This window comes from Podarcis pityusensis (genome assembly GCF_964106645.2).
Source record: "Podarcis pityusensis genome assembly, chromosome: Z".
NCBI lineage: Eukaryota > Metazoa > Chordata > Lepidosauria > Squamata > Lacertidae > Podarcis > Podarcis pityusensis.
Window position 1 is genome coordinate 46,831,590 of NC_138044.1, and position 18,866 is coordinate 46,850,455.

Genomic DNA, 18,866 nt, shown 5'->3' on the forward strand with positions numbered 1-18,866 from the left:
TCATTTGCTCTACTGCAGAGGCAGTAAACTTTTAAATCAAAAGTTTGATTCCCCTGAGAGAAACTGGTGGGGAAGAGTCTACTGACAATGGGGGGAGCCAAAGCTGAAATCGGAAGAGTCTCCATCTGCATGCTCTCCCCTGCTTCCATTCATTCACACATCCCTATGGCCCCTTGCATACTCATTCTCCCCATCCACACATAGTCATTTCAGTCACTATTCATCTTATCTCTACCCTCCCCATCACCACCTGCATGACAATTGGTCTTAGAAAAAAAATGTCATAAATGAGACCTTTTTTTTAAGCCAAGTTGTCATGCAGGGAGCACAATTTTTAGGCTCTGCAGCATGTGGAGATGGGAGCATTACTCCACCCCTCCTTATATTCTAGCCCCCACCCCAAAGAAGCCCCCCCCCCAACCAGCACAGCAATTAGGCTTAGGAAATAATCTGTTCTAGAGTGGTTTTCCCCTGATCCTGCATTAGGATGAGAGGGCTACTGCCCCCTACTGCCAAAGAAAAAACCTCTACCCCATCAGCATAGCAATTAGGCTTAGAGGGGGGAGAGGTTAATAACCACACAGGGGTGCAGAAGAGGAGATGGGGAGTGGGCAGATCCAAAAGGCTCTGTGGATTGGCTAGGAACATCTTGCCCCTGGTTTAAGCAAGCTGGGAGGAGAAAAAAAGTGAGGGGTCTTGGCTTAAGATGCTTCCTCACTAACCACGAACTTCAACCAAGGACAAACTCTGGCAACAGCTTGTGATCAGTTTGCACGTTCCTGGTAAGCCACAGCAACTGAAAGGAATGTACATTTGCCTGAATTCACAAGCGTTTGCTTCTTGCTAATAGCCAAAGGACCACAGCACAATGACAGAGCACCTGCTTTGCACGCAGAAGGTCCCAGGTCCAACCCCTGGCTGATCTGGAGCCCTTGAAACCACTGCCAGCCAGTGTAGGCAACCATGAGTTAGATGGAGCAATGGTTTAACTCAGTGCAAGGCAGTTTGCTATGTAAAGAGTGAAAACTTACGTGTGAAAGTGTCATCGTCTTCCTTGCCACTGCTGTCACTCTCCTCGTTATCTGACAGGGTCAAGTCTTCATAATGCATGCTGGCCTGAGGCTGCTGCACTGAGCCTTCTTCCTTTTCACCCAGGTCTCTGTTTTCATCTTCCACTTTCTGTCATGATGGAACAACCAATGGTAGAAAGGAGGTTGCAGAGAATTTCCTGGCATATGAAGGTAGCTAGCTGCTCTCTAAAAATGGCCCTGGCAAACTGCAGTGGTTTCAGAAATAAACCCAAGTGCCTGCATCACCAGCCGCACTAGTACTTACTTCTGCAGTATTTTGCAGCAAGCAGATGATTTGAAACCACCTTGCACACAAGGTTGCTCTACTCATCTATACTCACAACAACCTTGCAGAGTGAGTGAGGCAGAGCCAATGATTTGCCCAGTGGGAATCTGAGCCTCCAGCAGTGAATAAAATAATGAAACATCACATGACGTTAAAAGCTGTGGAACAGAACACTTCTGTTATGGGCAAGACGGTTTGAGCACATAACGCCAATCCTGGCCCACAGCACCGGCTGCCAATTAGTTTCCAGAACCAATTCAAAGTGCTGATTTTGACCGATAGAGCCTTGAACAGCTCAGCACTACAATACCTCAAGGACCGCTTGCCTCCCCCCATATCAACTGACCCAGACCCTGCAATCATCATTGGAGGCCCTTCTTCATGCGCCCACTTCATGGGAAGTCCAGAGAGTGGCAACGTGAGACTGGTCCTTTTCTGCAGTGACATCCCATTTGTGGAATGCTCTCCCCAGAGAGGCTCACCTGGCACCTTCATTATACACCTTTAGGCACCAGGAGAAAACATTCCTCTCTAACAGGCTTTCGGCTAATGAAACAATCTATGGCCTTTTAAACTGTGTGCTGAGGAGTTATTGCTTTTGTTTGCTACAATTGCATTTTTTTGTTTTTATATTGTAAACCACCCTGTAATCCTCAGGATGGCATAAAAATTGTAGTAGTAATCGTAATTGTAATAGAGAACAACAACTAGCCTGTAATTTCTGTGCTGCTTTAACGCTGTGTATACCTGTGATTTTTGTTACTAATTTGTTTTTGTTTTTTTAAGTGCAAGTCACCTTTGAAGCCTTGAATGTAAAGCAACCTAGAAATATTTTCGCTGATTCAGTAACAATAACTATTCCTGGAAGCCTGTTGAATAAGTGAAGTGGCAGCCATGTAAAGTTCTTGTGCCTGCCATATGAAAGAAATGCTGGTGGCCAAGGCAAAGCTGCCTTACACCAGGTCAGACAACTGCCCAACTAGCCCAAGTACTGTGTTCTCTCACAGGTAGTACTGGCTGCTCTGACTTTGTGTGAAGATGGGGCTCTTCAAGCTGGTGGTCAGCAGCTCAGTCTCTAGCGCACACACACCCATTTAAAAAGGAACAGGTACCAGGTGATAGGAAAACCTCCTCCTTGTCTAAGCCACTGGAGAGAATCAGAGTAGGCAATGCTGCCTGCTAAAGTAGCCAGGAAGGGCCTAGCTGGCCAATGGGCTCTTTCCCAGCCAGATGGTCTCCCAGTGCTACTAGGTTCAGCATGGAGGTGTGGCTCAGAAATCTAATAAAGCAGAACAACATAGGCACGGTTGAGTCAGAAAGAAGCACATACATTATCCCTGCTGCAGCCACCACCCCAAACTGCAGCCACAGGCCTTGATGCCAGAAGAGGGTCCCTGAAAAGAGAGCTTTGGCAAGCAGCCTCACCTGGGGCATGCAGGGCTGAGAGATGGTTGGGTCAAAGCTCTCCAGGTCTGCCTCCTCTAAGGCTGCTTTGTTAACAGCAGAGATATCCTTCTCAAGCTGGGTCAAGTGCTCATCATACTGAAGAAGCAGAAAGACAGAGAAAGTAAGTGTTTGCTGAAGAATTAAAAATGGTCCTTGGCAGCATTGGCTTGCTGGGCCACCTACCTCTTCTAGTGCCTTGTAACAGATGTCCACCATCTCCTGAGCTGTTTTTGTGTTCTGGCTGTCAGGACCTGAATTGGAAATACAAACAAACAAACAAACAAACAAACCACATCTCCTTAATGCTGCTCCTTAAGACCTGAGCACACAAGAAAGCCACAGGAATAAGCAACCCACTTCCAAGTGGTCTTCTTCAGGGCCAAGGTCCATGCTTCCTTGTGATATGCAGCCAGAGCTTTCCAAAGCTTTGCCAAGTTCACTGGTGGCAACCGAATGTGGTATTCTTCAAAGGCTCTCTTCCCTGCAGAACTCCTTAAGGTTTCTTTAAGCTCTGACCACGTAAGACTCCTGAACCTCCCCTCCCCAAAGCACATTTTAAGAGGCCCTGAGATTTAATCAAAACCAATACTCTAGTCCATGAGCAGGTAAACTTTCAAGGCCTGTCTGCCAATTCCCGCTCCCCAGGGGCCATATGCCTGCAGTGGAAGTGAGCATTGCACACTCTCAACATGCACACCAGACATTCAGCCCCTCCTCAGCTAATCAACACAAATCAGCTAGCTTGAGGAGAGGAATCCCCCCTTTCCACTCAATCAAATGATCTATCTGATAATGTGGGAGAGAGTAGGTTGCATGTCCACCAGGGAGCTGGACTCAGTGGAGAGAATTAAAAGCTCTCTGGCTTTCTCAGCGCTGTGACTGCCCCTTTGCTGCCAAAATTGGTGGGATCTTGGGGGACAGAAAAAATTGCTGGATGGGGAGGACAGATTAGAAGCCCCAGGCTGGGGATTAACCAGCCCTCCTGTATTCTGTTCATGCCTGCTTACAAAGCAGTATTGGACCCCAAGAGCTGAAGAAGCTTAACAGAAAAGTCCCCAGAAGAAGCAATTTTCATCAAGGGAACTATCTACATTTTGGAAAAGCATACATTAATGTCTTAATGAGTAGATGTGGAGTCACATTCAGGTCTTGCCCTTATTGCTGGCATCTGTCTGTCTCAAGAGACAATGGAGTGTGCCTCCGGGGATAAAGACAAACTGCTTCATTAGCAGCATCAAAGTGACCTCCCTGGAGCACAAGCCTGGGCACTGTGTCTGGAGGTCCTGGGCTGCCCAGCTGGCAAGACCTCTCTCTCAGCCTCACTGATGTGGTCCAAAGGAAAGCAGAGCAAGATGTTTGGCACCAGCTGGGCTGCAGGAGTTGCCAGAAGGAGGCCTACAAGATGCCATCTAACTGCCATCCAGATTTGTGTAGGGTTTACTCCTTAGCCTTTTCTTCTCGCAAAGGTGCCCCACAAAGCCCTGATAGCTCTCTGTAAATGTGAGTCAAAGGGCTGCAAGGAGCCAAGAGGGTCTCTTACCATTGTATTTAATGCTGTTGGCAAGGATCAGTTTCACGTCATCCATAAAGACTTCTCGGTTCTGGTATCTATGTCTGGAGATATTCTAGAATGAATGAATAGGAGACAAGATGGGAATGTGAAGCCTTAAGGAGGCAATATGAATTCTTGATTCTGGCATACGAAAAGTCTGAAGTGGATCCTTTACGAGGACCCTTTCTTCCTTACACTTCACTAATATTTTGGAGTGTCCTGGTGATTCCTTTCACATATAGAACTGCTTCTCCCCATCACAACCTCCCTGATTGCTCAACATGACCCAAGCCAGAGTTACAAAATACAGCACATGTCTTTGAGTTATTTATTTTCCCCATGACTTTTTGGCCTCCAAGTCAGCAGCTGGTGGCTGAGATTAGGCAAGCAGAATTTCTTCACCCTCAGCCCACATTTCCATATTCCAGTTCTATTCCTGATATTTTATCTGGGATTTAACATGCTGCCATCAACCTTGGGCCTTTTCTGCCAAGGCTTCTTTTATTTCATTTAACTAAATTTATACATTGCCTGATTGTAAGAAAACCTTGAAGCAGCTTACAAAAGACAGTTCTGAGAAGCTGCAACATAAACCAACAACAGCTGCACCCTTCAAAGTTCGCACCTTGCTGATAGTCCTCAGGTCCATCGGGCTGACAATGACTTTGTAATATTTTGGCACGCGTCTCCTGTTTACAGGACGGAAAAAGAGCCTGGCCTGCAAGCAAAAAGAGGGTAAAAAGAGAATGAGCAAGCAAGTCTTGCACGGTGAATTGCATGCTGGATCCAGTATCTGCATAAGACACTGAAAAGCTTTTGTACAACATCAAGCTGAATCTAGAGGGAACATCCCATTACCTGCCAACAAATCCTAAGTCCTCTAGAGGTGCCTGGATTCTACTATAGCATTTTCGTCAAACCCAAAGTAAGGAACTCCAGAGCCAGATAATTTTGGAGCTGTGCAGCGTCAGCATTTGTTAAATGCAGTGCTGCTCAAATACAGCTCAGGAACCATATACAGTGGTACCTCGGGTTACAGACGCTTCAGGTTACAGACTCCACTAACCCGGAAGTAGTACCTCGGGTTAAGAACTTTGCTTCAGGATGAGAACAGAAATCACACAGCGGAGGCGGGAGGCCCCATTAGCTACAGTGGTACCTCAGGTTAAGAACGGTTTTAGGTTAAGAATGGACCTCCAGAACTAATTAAGTTCTTAACCCGAGGTACCACTGTAGTCCCACCATCCTGCTTGCACAGCAGCCAAGTGGAGGCCAGTGGAAAGCCCAAAAGGAAGACATGAGTGTAACAGAAACTATCCCCACTTGTGATTCCCAGCAAATGGTATTTAGAAGTAGAGGTAGAACATAGTCATTGTGGCTAGAAGTCACTGATAGCTTTATCCTCCAAGCACAAGGCTACTGTGACAGTCCCCTTTTCCACAAGCTCTTTTCCATCACCACCAAATGCTAAGGGCAGACATACATGAGGAACAGCCTTTATCTTCTGGGATACAATCTTGTCCAGAATATAGGAGAAGGTCGCTTGATGAACATCATCCAGAAGGCGATTAACTGCCTTTTCCAAACGAGCCAGTTTATCTTCCTTCTGAAAGGACACCAAGGTACAGAAACACACTCAGCTCCAGAGCAACTCCTTTATAGCAACCCACATTTTGCTGAACACTGCTCAATGGCAGAGCACCTCCTCTGCATGCAGAAGGTCCTGGGTTCAATCCTTGCAATTTCCAGGTAGAGCTGTGAATGTTTCCTACCCGATACCCTGGAGAGCTAAATGAGTTAAGATGGAACAATGGCCTGACTCAGTATGGGGTGGTTTTCTATGTGCCTACTGTATTTTTATTGCTTATGTAATTTCAAAAATATATTTCAACATCTTCTGTTCCTATCCAATTACCAGTAGTTCAGGTTTTAAAACAGAAGGCATTCACACATGTCCCATCTTTATTCATAAGGAAAGTCAGCTACAACTCAAAATCTCCAGCAATTTGGGCTGGTTTTCTCACATGCAACATGACCCATAAAAGAAGCTTATTGTTCACATTCTCTCAGTTACCTGGAACTGTCTTTTTAAATTTTCACTAATACCACTATTATTAAAAAGCACTACATTCCAGTTTTAAAAATTTTTATAGTTAAAATAAGCTGTAGACAAACAAGATCATGTTTTACCATTAAATAAATTTGGAGAATTTTTTTTTTCAACAACCAAAAATTTTGTTGTGTGTGTTCATATTTTGTGTGTGATTCTGATTCTGATTCTGATTCTGTCCTTCCAGCAATAAGTTTTGTTTAATTAGATAATGACCATGGAATCTTTCTCACCCACAGCTAATACAACATTCACAATCTGTTTGGAAATCTATGCTGCACTTTCAAATTCAGTAACTTTCAGTTAAAATCCAGAAACCAAAATTAGTATTGGATAGTAAAGTCACCATTCGAACTCTACCACTAAAAACTATTAAATCAAGAGAGCAGGTCCTATGCTCAGCTCCTAATGCAAGCATCCAACAAACCACTCTGGCTGCCTTTAGTCCTTTCAAGAGAGATCTCCCTTCAGTCCAGAATCACCAAACTGTTTATGCAAATAACTCAGCCCTAAAAGTACCCTAAGCAACGCCCTGACCTCCAAGCCACAAGCAACCCCTCCCTCCACAATCTGACTTGCCTCTTTCAATTTTTGATCACCGAAGTCCAGCATTGACTGAGCAATCTGAGTCAACTTGTGCTCTGGCCCTGCAAACACACAGCAGAAACCTTTATTGTGCGATGGTGTTGTTGTGAACAAAAGGCAAGTTACACATTTAAGATTACATGTGGTTAAGTTGGTCCTGTTCCCCAGTGGTATGGAGAGCTAACCTGGAGACTCATCAGAAGTCTCAGAGAGCACACACTTGATTTTACATCCAACTGGTGTCCTCCAGATGTTTTAGACCAAAATTCCCATCAGCCCAAGTCAACAAAGTCACACTGAAGTTGCAGTCCAAACTATCTGATGGGCATCAGATTGGCAAAGGCTGCTCCACGGTGTGACGATAATAGAGAAGCAGCCAGCAAAGCAAGTGCTTTTATTTTGCTCCATTCCCACTGTCCCCAAGCTGCTGGGAGATCATGGCCCCGGGGGAAAGGAGCAGGTATCACAACTCTTCCTTGGTAGTCCAGAAGGACTAGTTCTAACTGAAATCACTCAAGATAGATGAGGTTTTTTCTTAGCAGGTCCAGTTGAGAAATCAGACAAGGGAAAGAGAAGCAGTCACACTGAGAGCAAAGGAAACCAGGAAATTACAAAGAGGAGCATGCAGGCAACTTACAAATATATAAGGCCATCCGTCAGAGAAATAATTGGACACCTAGTGAAGACAGGACCATCACCAGAGGGTTTAAAGAAGAAAGTAGGTCACAGTGTAAAGTAGGTGAGCATCAGAAGGAAATTCCCCAGCACAAGGTAGCCTTACAGAGCTATGCAGAGATGGCGAAACTTACTGGAAGAATAAAAGATCAAGATGAGAGACCTTTTTTTTAACAGAATGGGAGTAGATTGTTGAATATATGAAGACAAATTGTAAACAATTAAAAACTTCAGCAGGATTGATGTAAACACGAGCAGTAAAAAATAACTTATAGAGAGGAAAAAGATAAAATTTATAAATTGGTTGGAATTGGTTATGCAGTAAGTCTGTGACATGAAATAAGGAACAGTAGAGAGGAGGGGAGGGAAGTTGAAGAAAACGTTGATTTTTGTTTATATTTAACTTTTTTTGTTAGAAACATTGTAAAATGAAAAATAAAATATTGGAGGTTTTGTTTTTTTAAAAAGATCAATACTTAAAAGCTGCCCTTTGCCTAGCCCATTCCTCCTCTTCCCTGAACATCCTCAGAAAGAGCACCAGGTCACTGCCCCAGTTGCCGTAACCTGTTTTTTGAGGCTGGGACACTTTGCACAAGGAGGGAAGAAAGAGCAGAAGAGAAACAGTTCAGAAAGAAAGAAAGAAAGAAAGAAAGAAAGAAAGAAAGAAAATTAACTCTCACCATTGAACGTGGCACTGTTCTTCACAATCAGCTCCAGGTGCTCTCGGAATTCTTTGCTCGATTTGTAAGATTGCTTACGGACATTCTGGCGCAGGGTGTACAGGTCCATTGGTCGGCCGATGATCTTGCGATAATTTCTGACACCCCTCCTGCTAACAGGCTTATGGAAGTAACATGTCTGGCAGAGGTAAACCGGGAAGGAATGTGAGCATCCCTTTTATTTCTTAATATACCACCCTCCCTTAAGTTACCAGGGACGGATACAACAACATGAAAAAAACATTTTTTTAAGACAAACAAACAAACCCAGATAAAGCCATTGCTTTGTTCACCTGCCAAGGAGAGAGGGCAGATAATGAAACCCGTCTCCCTCAAAAGGGCCACTGGAGCCATTCCAAGGAAGGGGAGTCCACAACCTCTCGAGGGAGTCTGTTCCACTGTCAAGTAGCTCTTGACTGTCAGAAAGTCTTCTGGTATGTTTAGTCAGAATCTCCTTTCCTGCAACTTGAAGCCATTGGTTCAAGCCTTGCCTTCCAGAGCAAGAGAAAACAAGCTTGCACCCTCCTCCATGTGACAGCCCTTCAGATATCTCCTCTCAGTCTCCTCTTTTCCAGGCTAAACATGCCCAACTCCTGTTAGTATTTCATTCAGCCGATGCTGCAAAATGTGACTGGTGTAAATCACACGCCTGTCTGAGAAGACTGTGGAAACAGAAGACAGCCTGACCTCTCTTCCGTTGTATGTACTTTGTAATGTACTTTCACAATTAATATTTTAATGTTTCAACATTTTAATGTTGTATTTTAATGTTGTTTTTAAGTTGTAATCATTCAACTTGTTTTTATTATTGCTTGTAAGCCGCTCTGAGCCTGGCTTTGGCTGGGGAGGGCGGGGTATAAATAAAAATAAAAATAATTATTATTATTATTTTGGTTGTTCTCTCGGAGCTGAAGAGAATGGTCGCCATTATATTGTAGTCTGTATATAGTATGTAAATAAATAGTAGCTTAGATCTACAATGTCTCACTCTTCTCGTTGTGTTATGCCAGAAGATTAGTGTGCATATATCAAGCTGATCTATGTCATTGAGCGCCCTGGAGAGGAAGGGAGAGGCCTTTTCCTCCAGTGCTGCGCACACTGGAGGATGCTCGGAGTTCCGGGGGTTTGCAGGTGACCCCAGGGTGTTTTCCAACAGCTCCTTCAACTGTTCCTCATCATTTCTTAACAGTCATTTCACTATTTCAAGATTGCAGGAGCAGCCGCACTGGACCGGGCCAAAGGTAGGTCCCATCTTTTTAGGCGACTGTGATGTCATTGCTGCAAGAAGGCAGGATATAAAGCATTATGTTTCCCCCTATGCTCAGCCAGGAAGGCAACTGGCGTCCAGAGGTAGACTTAACCACCTCTTCTTTAATTATTATTATTGCATTTATACACCACCTTTTTGCCAAGGCATCCAAGGCGGTCCAGGGTTTAAAATATGAATGCAGTTAACACCAACAAATGGCACAAAATATCATCAGGCCAGTTTTCGGGGCTGATGGCCCTAGCTCCCTGGGCTGGGCTTCTCTTCTGGCCTGATTTGCAGCCACTGACTGACCTCTCTCCCTTTTCCTCCATGAGAATTTTTCTGATCCCCTTTGAAAGCTGCTGACACCAATAATTTTGATGTATTTTGATGTATGATTCTGATACACAGCACTTTTCATACACCCCACTAAACAGAATGTGAGCTGTCGAAGACTGAGCCCACAACTCATGGAGTAGAGTTTGGCAGGAGGTGGAGAGGCAACATCCTCGAAATAGCAGAAAGATTGCCCTCAAATGCTCAATGCTGATATGAGACAAGAATTTCTCAAGGAACTAGCTCTCCTGATATATGGACAGGATAATGCCCCCTTGTCTTTGCAAATGACATAGAGCCAGAAGAGGCAAAATCAAACCTCACAGGTGAAAAGGTCTTACATTTGGAAGTTCTTCCATTTCGTTGATAATGCCTTCCAGGATATAAGACAGTATCTCTATGGGGGCTGTGCTCCCCTGGTGGCTGGACTTCTGAGGCTGCTGAAAGAGAGAGAAGTGGGACGTTAAAGGCACTTCCAAAGTTTACGTATGATGGACTTTTGGGAATCTTGACAAAGGGCACCTCAAAGCATCTAATTGGTCTCTACTTTTTTGGGGAGGAGTTGCCCTTTGGCTGTTCCTGGTCTACAGTGAACCAGCCCTGGCTGAGGCTTAGAATAAGCACTTGCTGTTGCCACCATTTCCAAGATGGATAGTGGGCAAGGACAAGGGGTGGGGTGGGAGCAATGAAAGCAACACAAGGACTCACGTTTAAGTAGCTACTACTAGCCATGGTTCCAGAGCCCTGTTCCTTCTTTTGCAGAAGCTGTCCTTTTGTGAACTTCAGGACTAAAGACTTCTTGCGAACTTCATTCGCGCTGCAAGGAGAGAGAGGGAGGAGAAACACCCTGCAGTTTCCACCACCTCTCCCTCCAGTGGGCCCAGCTGCCCCTCTGGGAGGGACTGATTAAACCATAAAGAGCACAATATGAAGCCCATTTACTCTTTTATTGGGTCTAGTCTGGGGTAACTGGAGCTGTAAGTTGAAGAACTTTAACCCCATCAGCCCACACAGCAGCCTGCTGCTTCATTTAGATTCAGTAGTACTACCTGTCCTACACTGTACACCAGACAGTTGCTGCTCCTGTGGATAATAGTAAATGGTATTGTGTCGTTCTTTATCTCCTTGACACCTGGTGGGAGGGCATTCCACAGGGTGGGCACCACTGTCAAGAATGGTTCCCTTCTTGTAGTGAGGGAACCAGCAGAAGACCCTCAAAGCTGGACCTCAGTGTCAGAGCTGACGATGGGGATAGAGATGCCCCTTCAGGTATACAGGGTCGAGGCCTGTATACCTTTAGGGCTTTAAAGGTCAGCACCAACACTTTGAATTGTGCTCAGAAATGTACTGGGAGTCAGTATAGATTGTTTAGGACTGGTGTTACATGGTCCCGGCAGCCACTCCCAGTCACCAATCTACTGCTGCATTCTGATTAGTTGTGGTTTCTGAGTCACCTTCAAAGGTAGTCCTGCACAGACCTATGCCAGTCTGTGAGAAAGACTGGAGTACTGGGCACTTACTACCAGATATGTGTGGGAGTCATCCAGAAGACAATCAGTTAATACAGGTGCTGGATTTTCTCTCCGTTTTGGAATACGTGGCCCTGTCTGGCCCGAGCAATGACAAGGTGTTCACCCACTGCCACATGTGGATGACTTCCACACGTCCACAGGAAGGGATTTCAACTCTTCCACCTTGTTCTGGACTTCTTAATTTAGAGGAAAGTGAGCAAGAGATCACATGATGTAAGTTTATAGCATTATGCATGGAATGGGAAAAGTGTTTGGGAAAGTTTCTCTCTCTCTCATAACACTAGAACTTGTGGACGTCCAATGACATTTGAATGTTTGGAGATCCAAGACGGATTAAAAATAATACTTCTTCATGTGGAACTCACTCCCACAGGAGGATGGCCACCATCTTGGATGGCTTTAAAAGTGGACAAATGCAGGAAAGGCAATGCTGTCAATGGCAGCAACGTTTCTGAATACCAGTTGCTGGACACCACCGGAGAAAGAGTGCTTTTGTGCTCAGGTCCCTATTGAAGGTTTCCCACAGTCATCTGGGTGCCCACTGTGAGAACAGGATTCTGGACTAGACTGTGATGGGCGTCAGCCAGTAGGCTCTTATGATGTTCATAGCCCAGGCAGGACCCCTGCACCTCTATCTGTGAGATGGTGCCAAACACGGCCCTTACCTCTTAACGAGTTGCTTCCCTAAGACAATCTTGGTTCCCTCCACTTTGATCAGCTCACTGTCATTGGTGGGAATGATGGTCTTCTCCAGCTCCTCCTCCTGCTCCACTGTCATGGCAACAGGCTTGGAGGGCACTTTGGCTGGGCAGATTTTGTTGTTCTTCATGTGCCCACCGGTACCGCAAGCACTACACGTAATCTGCAAGCAAAAGCAAAGGAATGAATGGTTGCAGGCTACTTCAGAAGCACAAAAGCAGAGTTATCGAGGGATAGGCAGTGCTCCCATCAACTGTAACACCAGCACTAGCTGAAGGCAGCAACAAAACCAAGGTGGGGTGGGGTGGGGTGGGAGCTTGTGAAAAAGTGCTGGACTTGTTCCCAAGCGCTCCCCTGCTGTGTGTACCTTTAAGCTGAAAGGCTGTTTGCACATTTTGAAAATAAAGTCTCAACCCATGCACATACCCACCCAGGGTGCGCCGATGAATCCAATTTTTTTTTTAAATGGAATTACAAACTTGGTGGATCAGGGAAATGCTGTGGACATAGTGTATCTTGATTTCAGTAAGGCTTTTGACAAAGCCCCCCCAAGGTACAGTGGTATCTCGGGTTATAGACGCTTCAGGTTACAGACTCCGCTAACCCAGAAATAGTACCTCGGGTTAAGAACTTTACTTCAGGATGAGAACAAAAATCGTGCAGTGGTGGCACGGTGGCAGTGGAAGGCCCCATTAGCTAAATTGGTACCTCAGGTTAAGAATAGTTTCAGGTTAAGAATGGACCTCCAGAAGTTCTTAACCCGAGGTACCACTGTATTCTCGCAAGGAAGCTGGTAAAATGTGGGCTGAATGAGATATCTGAAATGTTAAAAGTTAAGGTTTCCTCTCCATGACAAAAATTAGTCAGTGGTAATTGGAGCTGAAGCATATGTTAAATTTTCTTCTTTGTACATCATCTAACTTTTGCTTCATGCATCTGACAAAGGGGGCTTGAGTCCAGGAAAGCTTATTCCTTAGTAAACTGTGTTAGCCTTTAAGGTGCCATGGGACTCTTTAAGTATTTCCACTTCATGGCTACCCCTCTGGGTTTTGTTTTGCTTTTTCTATCTGGATTTTGCTGCAATGCAATCTGGATTCATCAAAATCTGTTTCAAAAAAGAAAGCTCCATTAGCTGGGCTGCATGACTCCTTCCACTAGACTTGGGGGAAGAGCAAGTAAAGCCCTCTGCTTTGGTTTCTGAGGTGCTGCGCAGCACACTGGCATATGTCTCTTCACAGATACAAGACCATTACTTCTTTATTTATAATAACACTGCAAGAAAAGGAGTCAGAAGCAGCTGAAGCTTTCAAGAAAGCCTGCTTACCTTCTCCAACCTGAGCTTCTTCTTGGGAGGAGCCTTCTGCTGCTCCTTCTCTTTCTTTCGTTTAAGCCGCATCAACTTCAACTGGATCTGGCGCTTTTCACACCGCAGCTTCTTACGCTGCTTTTCTGAGATGGCAAACCTCCGGCTGGAAACACAAAGGTCTTCAGTTAAGGCAGTTAAGGACTCCAACTCCCATCAACCCAGACCACTGACTATGCTGTCCAGCACTGATGGGAGCTGTAGTCCAACAACACTCAGAGGACCATATATTTTTCCCATCCCTGGCCTATTGGTACGGCCAGCCAGTAAATATTCAGGCACTGAGATAAACATAAACCATACTGGGAGTCAAGTGGCTCTCTAGATGTTCTAAACTACATCCCTCATCATCCCTGGCCACTGGCTACACTGACTGGAGCTGATGGGAGCTGAAGTCCAACAACATCTGGAGGGCCACAGGTTCCTCATCCCTGCACTACAGCATTGGCTGCTTCCTGATTTGATTTACTCTGCCTGACTCCATATGCTGGCTGTGTGTTTTATTTCCTGCTGCATCCTGCTCATATGTTTGTTAGCCTGCTTGCTTTAAATTTCATATAGAAAGAGGCAGAAAGGCAGGGTGTAATTTAAAAAACACACACAATAAAAATATAAACATACTGTGCATTTGCAGCCTTCTGCACCTCTCCTTTCACAAGGAGATTCCCACTCTACTCAAATTAATAATAATAATGATAATTTGTATACTGTTAATAAATAATAATAATAATAATAATAATAATAATAATAATACAATTTGTATAGCACCCTTCATCCATAGATCTCGGGGTGGTTCGCAGCAAAAAAATACATGCTAAAAACACAAAATATATAATAAAAACAAGAAAAGAAAACAAGCCAATAACACCCCCTAAGGGAAAGCAGGCTCCCTGCGATGCCCTTACATCAGAGCTTTCCAAATTTTTCCTGCTGGTGACATACATTTTAGACATGCATCATTTCGTGACACAGCAGTTCAGTTTTACTAGCAAACCGGAGGTTAAACTAACTCCTTTCCAGCCCCGGGAGGAGCGTGGAGAGTGTTCGCGCAACACACCTACACGCTACAGCCGACCCCTAACGTGTCGTGACAGACAGTTTGGAAAGCTCTGCCTTACATGAACTCATCATCCTTGGTTTTCCTTATCTTCAGGTAGGCGTCGATGACCAATGGATTGCGGACCGTCTCGCATCTCTTGTACTCCTTCCCGTCCTCATCGCGGAAAGTGCGGAAGATTTTCAAGCAGCGGGGGGCGGAAGTGGTGGCAGGACCAGGGCTGGTCGCAGAAGCCATGCCACTGCTATCGCTTGGCTTTCCTGGGTTGCCAGGGGTGGAGGCTGCAGGGGAAAGCATGGCTGTGTTGTCAAAGGCAGTGAACTCCCTGGGCAAGAAACAAAATGCCTAGTCTCCAAGATCCTATGGCAAGCTGCAAAGGCAGGCGTTCAGGAGCCTTGGGAGAGGGCGCACACAAAGGAACAGTCATCCACCATTGTACCATGCAGAATTTTAGGCAATGTGCATTCCAGGCAGCCTCTTCACCAGCTTCTCATGCGCATTTCTGTTCTACTCTCCAGCTTCTCTTTCTCTGTAATTTCCAAGGCCTAAATGGTCAAGGACCATCACAAGGCCGGCCACCATCTGAATAAGCCCTGATGATAATCCGATGCTTATCTTTGTTTCATTTCTCTGCAAAACAAGGCTCTTCTCCTAGTAGTGCTTGCAATTTGGAACGTTGTTCCTCCTGAAATCACACAGGCACACCTACAACCCTGATATTTTGCTGCATGTGAATACCCATGTTCTGGGCAAGGATTTGAACAGCATTAATGTGGTTCATTGTTGATCATTTTTTCTTTATTTTATTATTGTTTTACTATGGTGTATTTTTTAATGAGTTGGCAACTTATAAACATTCTTAATGAAAATGAACACATTTTGTGAAATGTTTCATCCTTCTCCTGACCTGCCTGCTAGTTATGCCACTTGTCAATGGCCACTGTTATTATTAATTGATCTTTCTTTCTTTCTCTCTTTCTCTCTTTCCCTCTTTCTTTTTCTCTCTCTCTTTGTCACTTTACCACCACAAGGGTAAAGAAAATACAAAGAAATTTGAAAAATTAGGTGCACTAAACACAATAAAATTATGATTCTACACAGATGCCCAACAATTAAATCATCACCTCCTTCCCCAAGTACATCAGTTATACAAAAACCATCATGCACTAAAAGAGAAAGTTAATAATAAAATGCCTGGGAAATAGAGAGAAGGACATACTCTTTAGGCACCAGGCCCATTGCAGACCACCTCTGTGCAGCAAGAGGGAGAAATAAAAAAAAGCCATGAAAAACAGGGAGGGAAGTCGACAAAACAAGAGAAAAAATTATTATGTATTGGAATATATATGTGAAATTTTTGAAAATTTAATAAAATATATGTTATAAGAAAAAAAACCTGCTCCTTTTACCTAACAGGGTACCCAAGAGCCCATATAGAGAAATTAAATTAAAACCACAGTCCTGCTTAAAGATAAATAATAAATTATGTTTATGTCTATATCTGTATACACACAGACACACACACCAGGACTACAGCTCCTATCATCCCACACCATAGTCCATGCTGGCTGAGCCTGATGGAAGCTGAAGTCCAACACCACCAGGAGTGCGACGGGTGCCCCCCCCCCCTTTGCATTAAGACCATAACTGGGTGCTCTGTCTGGGGACCTCCCTGCCCCTGCCAGGCACTCACACAGCTCTTTTCCGTCCTTCTGGTTCTTCACACTCCTCTCCTTGTGGTTGATGCTTTTCTTCTCCATCAGCATCTTCTGTAGCTCCTTCCGTTCCTCCTCCTCCTTGTCCCTCAACAGCTGACGATGGGTCTTGTTGTCCTGTACCATGCTCTCAACCTCCTTCCCCATCTCCTTAACATCACTGTCCTCAGCAGAGCTACTGTCAGTGTCTGTAGATAAGATGTCAGTGGACGCCAGAACTCTGCAGCAGAAAACCACCACAAGGGTCAATCTCTGAGGTCTGCACCATGGAAGCATTTGGGCCACAAACAGGAGGATGGAAACACAAATGCCACTGAGCCCTAGTGACTCTGCTACATCCAATTCCTACACACACACACACACACACACACACACAGAGCGAGCGCTGCCTTATGTAGAGTTGGACCACTGCGTCCATCTAGCTTAGTACAGACTACACCAACTACCCGTAGCATTGGCAGAAGAACTCACTTGTTCTGCAAGTCAAAGATGCGTTGGCAGTTCTCCTTGTACCTCTCCTTCTGCTCTGCTGCAGAGAAGCGAGAACCACGGGCAAATTTGTTTGTCGATTCTTCATCAAAGCGAGCCTGCTTTGTGGCTATCGCACGCACGACATCAACAATCTCCCAGCGGGAAAGCTTGTTGATCTGCAGAACGAGAGATTGGGTGACTGCAGGAGGCTGCCGAGGGAGGTCCAGGGCATGAAGGCATGCTCCTGCAACAGCCCCTACCCCGTGCTTACCTCCTCTTCAGGAATTCCAAACTGTCGCAGCATCTGCTTGCCACTTTTGAGTGACAGGCGCCGGAGATCTGCATCCGATCCAATCACTGTCTTCTTCTGGAGCAGCTTGTCATCCTGCTTGGAGGAGGAAGAGCAGGTTTCTTCCTTCTGGTATCCTGCCCATTTGTCTCCCTCCCCACACTTCCTAGGCCTGGGCCTTGGGGAGAAACTCTTCAGCTCCAGTAGCCTCCCTAACCCTATGCAAGCCCCTCAGAGGTAATCAGGGGGTCTAGCAGGAAACTGCTGTTCTGCCCCTTTCCTTGCCAATGAGTAAGAATGAAGGAGCAGCAGCAGGAGGAGGAGGAGGAGGAGCAGGAGCAGGAGGAGGAGGAGGCAGCCCCCTAAGAGGCTGGCCTACAACAATGGCTGGCCTGGCACATTTTCCTAACTTTCCTAGCCTGGGCCATCCACTTACTTTCCGCTGAGATGACTTGTGTGGGACCTTCACATAGGAGAATCCTTCTCCACATCCTGTAGGGTCTGCCACTCCAGTCACGTCCAAGAGACATTTCCCATTCATAGCTGCAATAAAGGCTCGCGTAGTGTTCCAGGGGGCACAGTGTATCTAAGGGGTGGATGGGAGAAAGCCGTCACACACTGGGTCTGTTTGGCAGATGAAGGAAGAGGTTATCCGGAAGGAGCATCTCCACCCCCATTGTTTAGCCCGGACACTGAGGTCCAGCTCCAAGGGCCTTCTGGCCATTCCCCTACCGTGAGAAGTAAAGTTTCAGGAAACCAGGCAGAGGGCCTTCTCGGTAGTGGCGCCCACCCTGTGGAACAGCCTCCTGACAGATGTCAAACAGATAAACAACTACACAACTTTCCGAAGACATCTTAAGGCAGCCATGTATCAGGAAGTTTTTAATGTTTGATGTTTTGCTGTGCTTTTATTATGCTGGAGGCCACCCAGAGTGGCTGGTGAAACCCACTCAGGGTACAAACAATACATTCTTACAATTATTATTATTATTATTACTACCCCATCTAAGGTTATGGTTGAGAATATCTGGCACTTCCCTGGTGAGCCACTGTGCAGTGCTGGTTCTACCTCATCATCTATCTTCAGATTGTTTTCTTCATCCTTTTCTCCTCCTTTCTGCTCTCCCTCCTCTTCTTTTTCTTCTTGAGCAATGAAGGATTTCATCCCATAACCTGCATCCTGAGGAAAGAGTTGGGAAGCAATTTTCTGAGTCACGTGGGACATGCCCATGCAAACAGGGGCACACAGAGGGGCCTTGGGCCACCCTGTTAGCACAGGACCTGTGATAACAGAAAGCAAGCTTTGTATTCAAGAGACCACATACTCAAGGAAACAATCTCCCCATCACAGGCTACTGCCTTCCCGTTGTCCCTGTTCCCACTGGATGGCAAGTCTGCCCAAGGTTTTTAGCAGCCAAAGAATCAGCAGCCAAAGAATCCCAAAGACCTGCCTTCTCTTGAGTGGATGCCTCAGCTGGGGCAAGGGAGTCATCTTAGAGCAATAGGTAAGGTAAGACATCTGACAAGAGTCACCTGAAATGGTGTGTTACACTCAGATCCTGATACAAAGGTTACCTTATTTTTGTGTAACCAAAAGCATCGCTTTGAAGCAAAACTTTACAGAACAATTAATTTCTACTTTGCGCCCAGGAGAGTGAAGCAACTTCTCATAAACCATGTTTTCCCCATCTTTAGAAGTATTAAAAATTATA

General features: G+C 45.3%; 2 protein-coding genes across 4 annotated transcripts in view; one reads left to right on the forward strand and one right to left on the reverse strand.

The window, feature by feature from the left end:
* ARHGEF6 (Rac/Cdc42 guanine nucleotide exchange factor 6) overlaps nt 1–18,866 on the forward strand; it is a 373,875-nt gene that overhangs the window by 191,104 nt on the left and 163,905 nt on the right. The window lies entirely within an intron of this gene.
* TAF1 (TATA-box binding protein associated factor 1) overlaps nt 1–18,866 on the reverse strand; it is a 49,831-nt gene that overhangs the window by 4,760 nt on the left and 26,205 nt on the right. For 2 of the 3 annotated variants that reach the window (XM_080990711.1, XM_080990710.1), the window contains 18 exons: nt 18,224–18,334; nt 17,591–17,740; nt 17,137–17,253; nt 16,866–17,041; nt 16,373–16,614; nt 14,741–14,960; nt 13,584–13,728; nt 12,226–12,422; nt 10,737–10,845; nt 10,370–10,468; nt 8,405–8,582; nt 7,044–7,111; nt 5,838–5,960; nt 4,980–5,072; nt 4,343–4,427; nt 2,986–3,053; nt 2,782–2,898; nt 1,032–1,179 (listed from right to left, as the gene is read on the reverse strand). In XM_080990711.1, coding sequence (XP_080846837.1) covers nt 1,032–1,179; nt 2,782–2,898; nt 2,986–3,053; nt 4,343–4,427; nt 4,980–5,072; nt 5,838–5,960; nt 7,044–7,111; nt 8,405–8,582; nt 10,370–10,468; nt 10,737–10,845; nt 12,226–12,422; nt 13,584–13,728; nt 14,741–14,960; nt 16,373–16,614; nt 16,866–17,041; nt 17,137–17,253; nt 17,591–17,740; nt 18,224–18,334 — 2,446 coding nt within the window. The remainder of the gene's footprint in view (nt 1–1,031; nt 1,180–2,781; nt 2,899–2,985; nt 3,054–4,342; nt 4,428–4,979; nt 5,073–5,837; nt 5,961–7,043; nt 7,112–8,404; nt 8,583–10,369; nt 10,469–10,736; nt 10,846–12,225; nt 12,423–13,583; nt 13,729–14,740; nt 14,961–16,372; nt 16,615–16,865; nt 17,042–17,136; nt 17,254–17,590; nt 17,741–18,223; nt 18,335–18,866) is intronic. The other variant, XM_080990709.1, reaches the window with a different exon arrangement.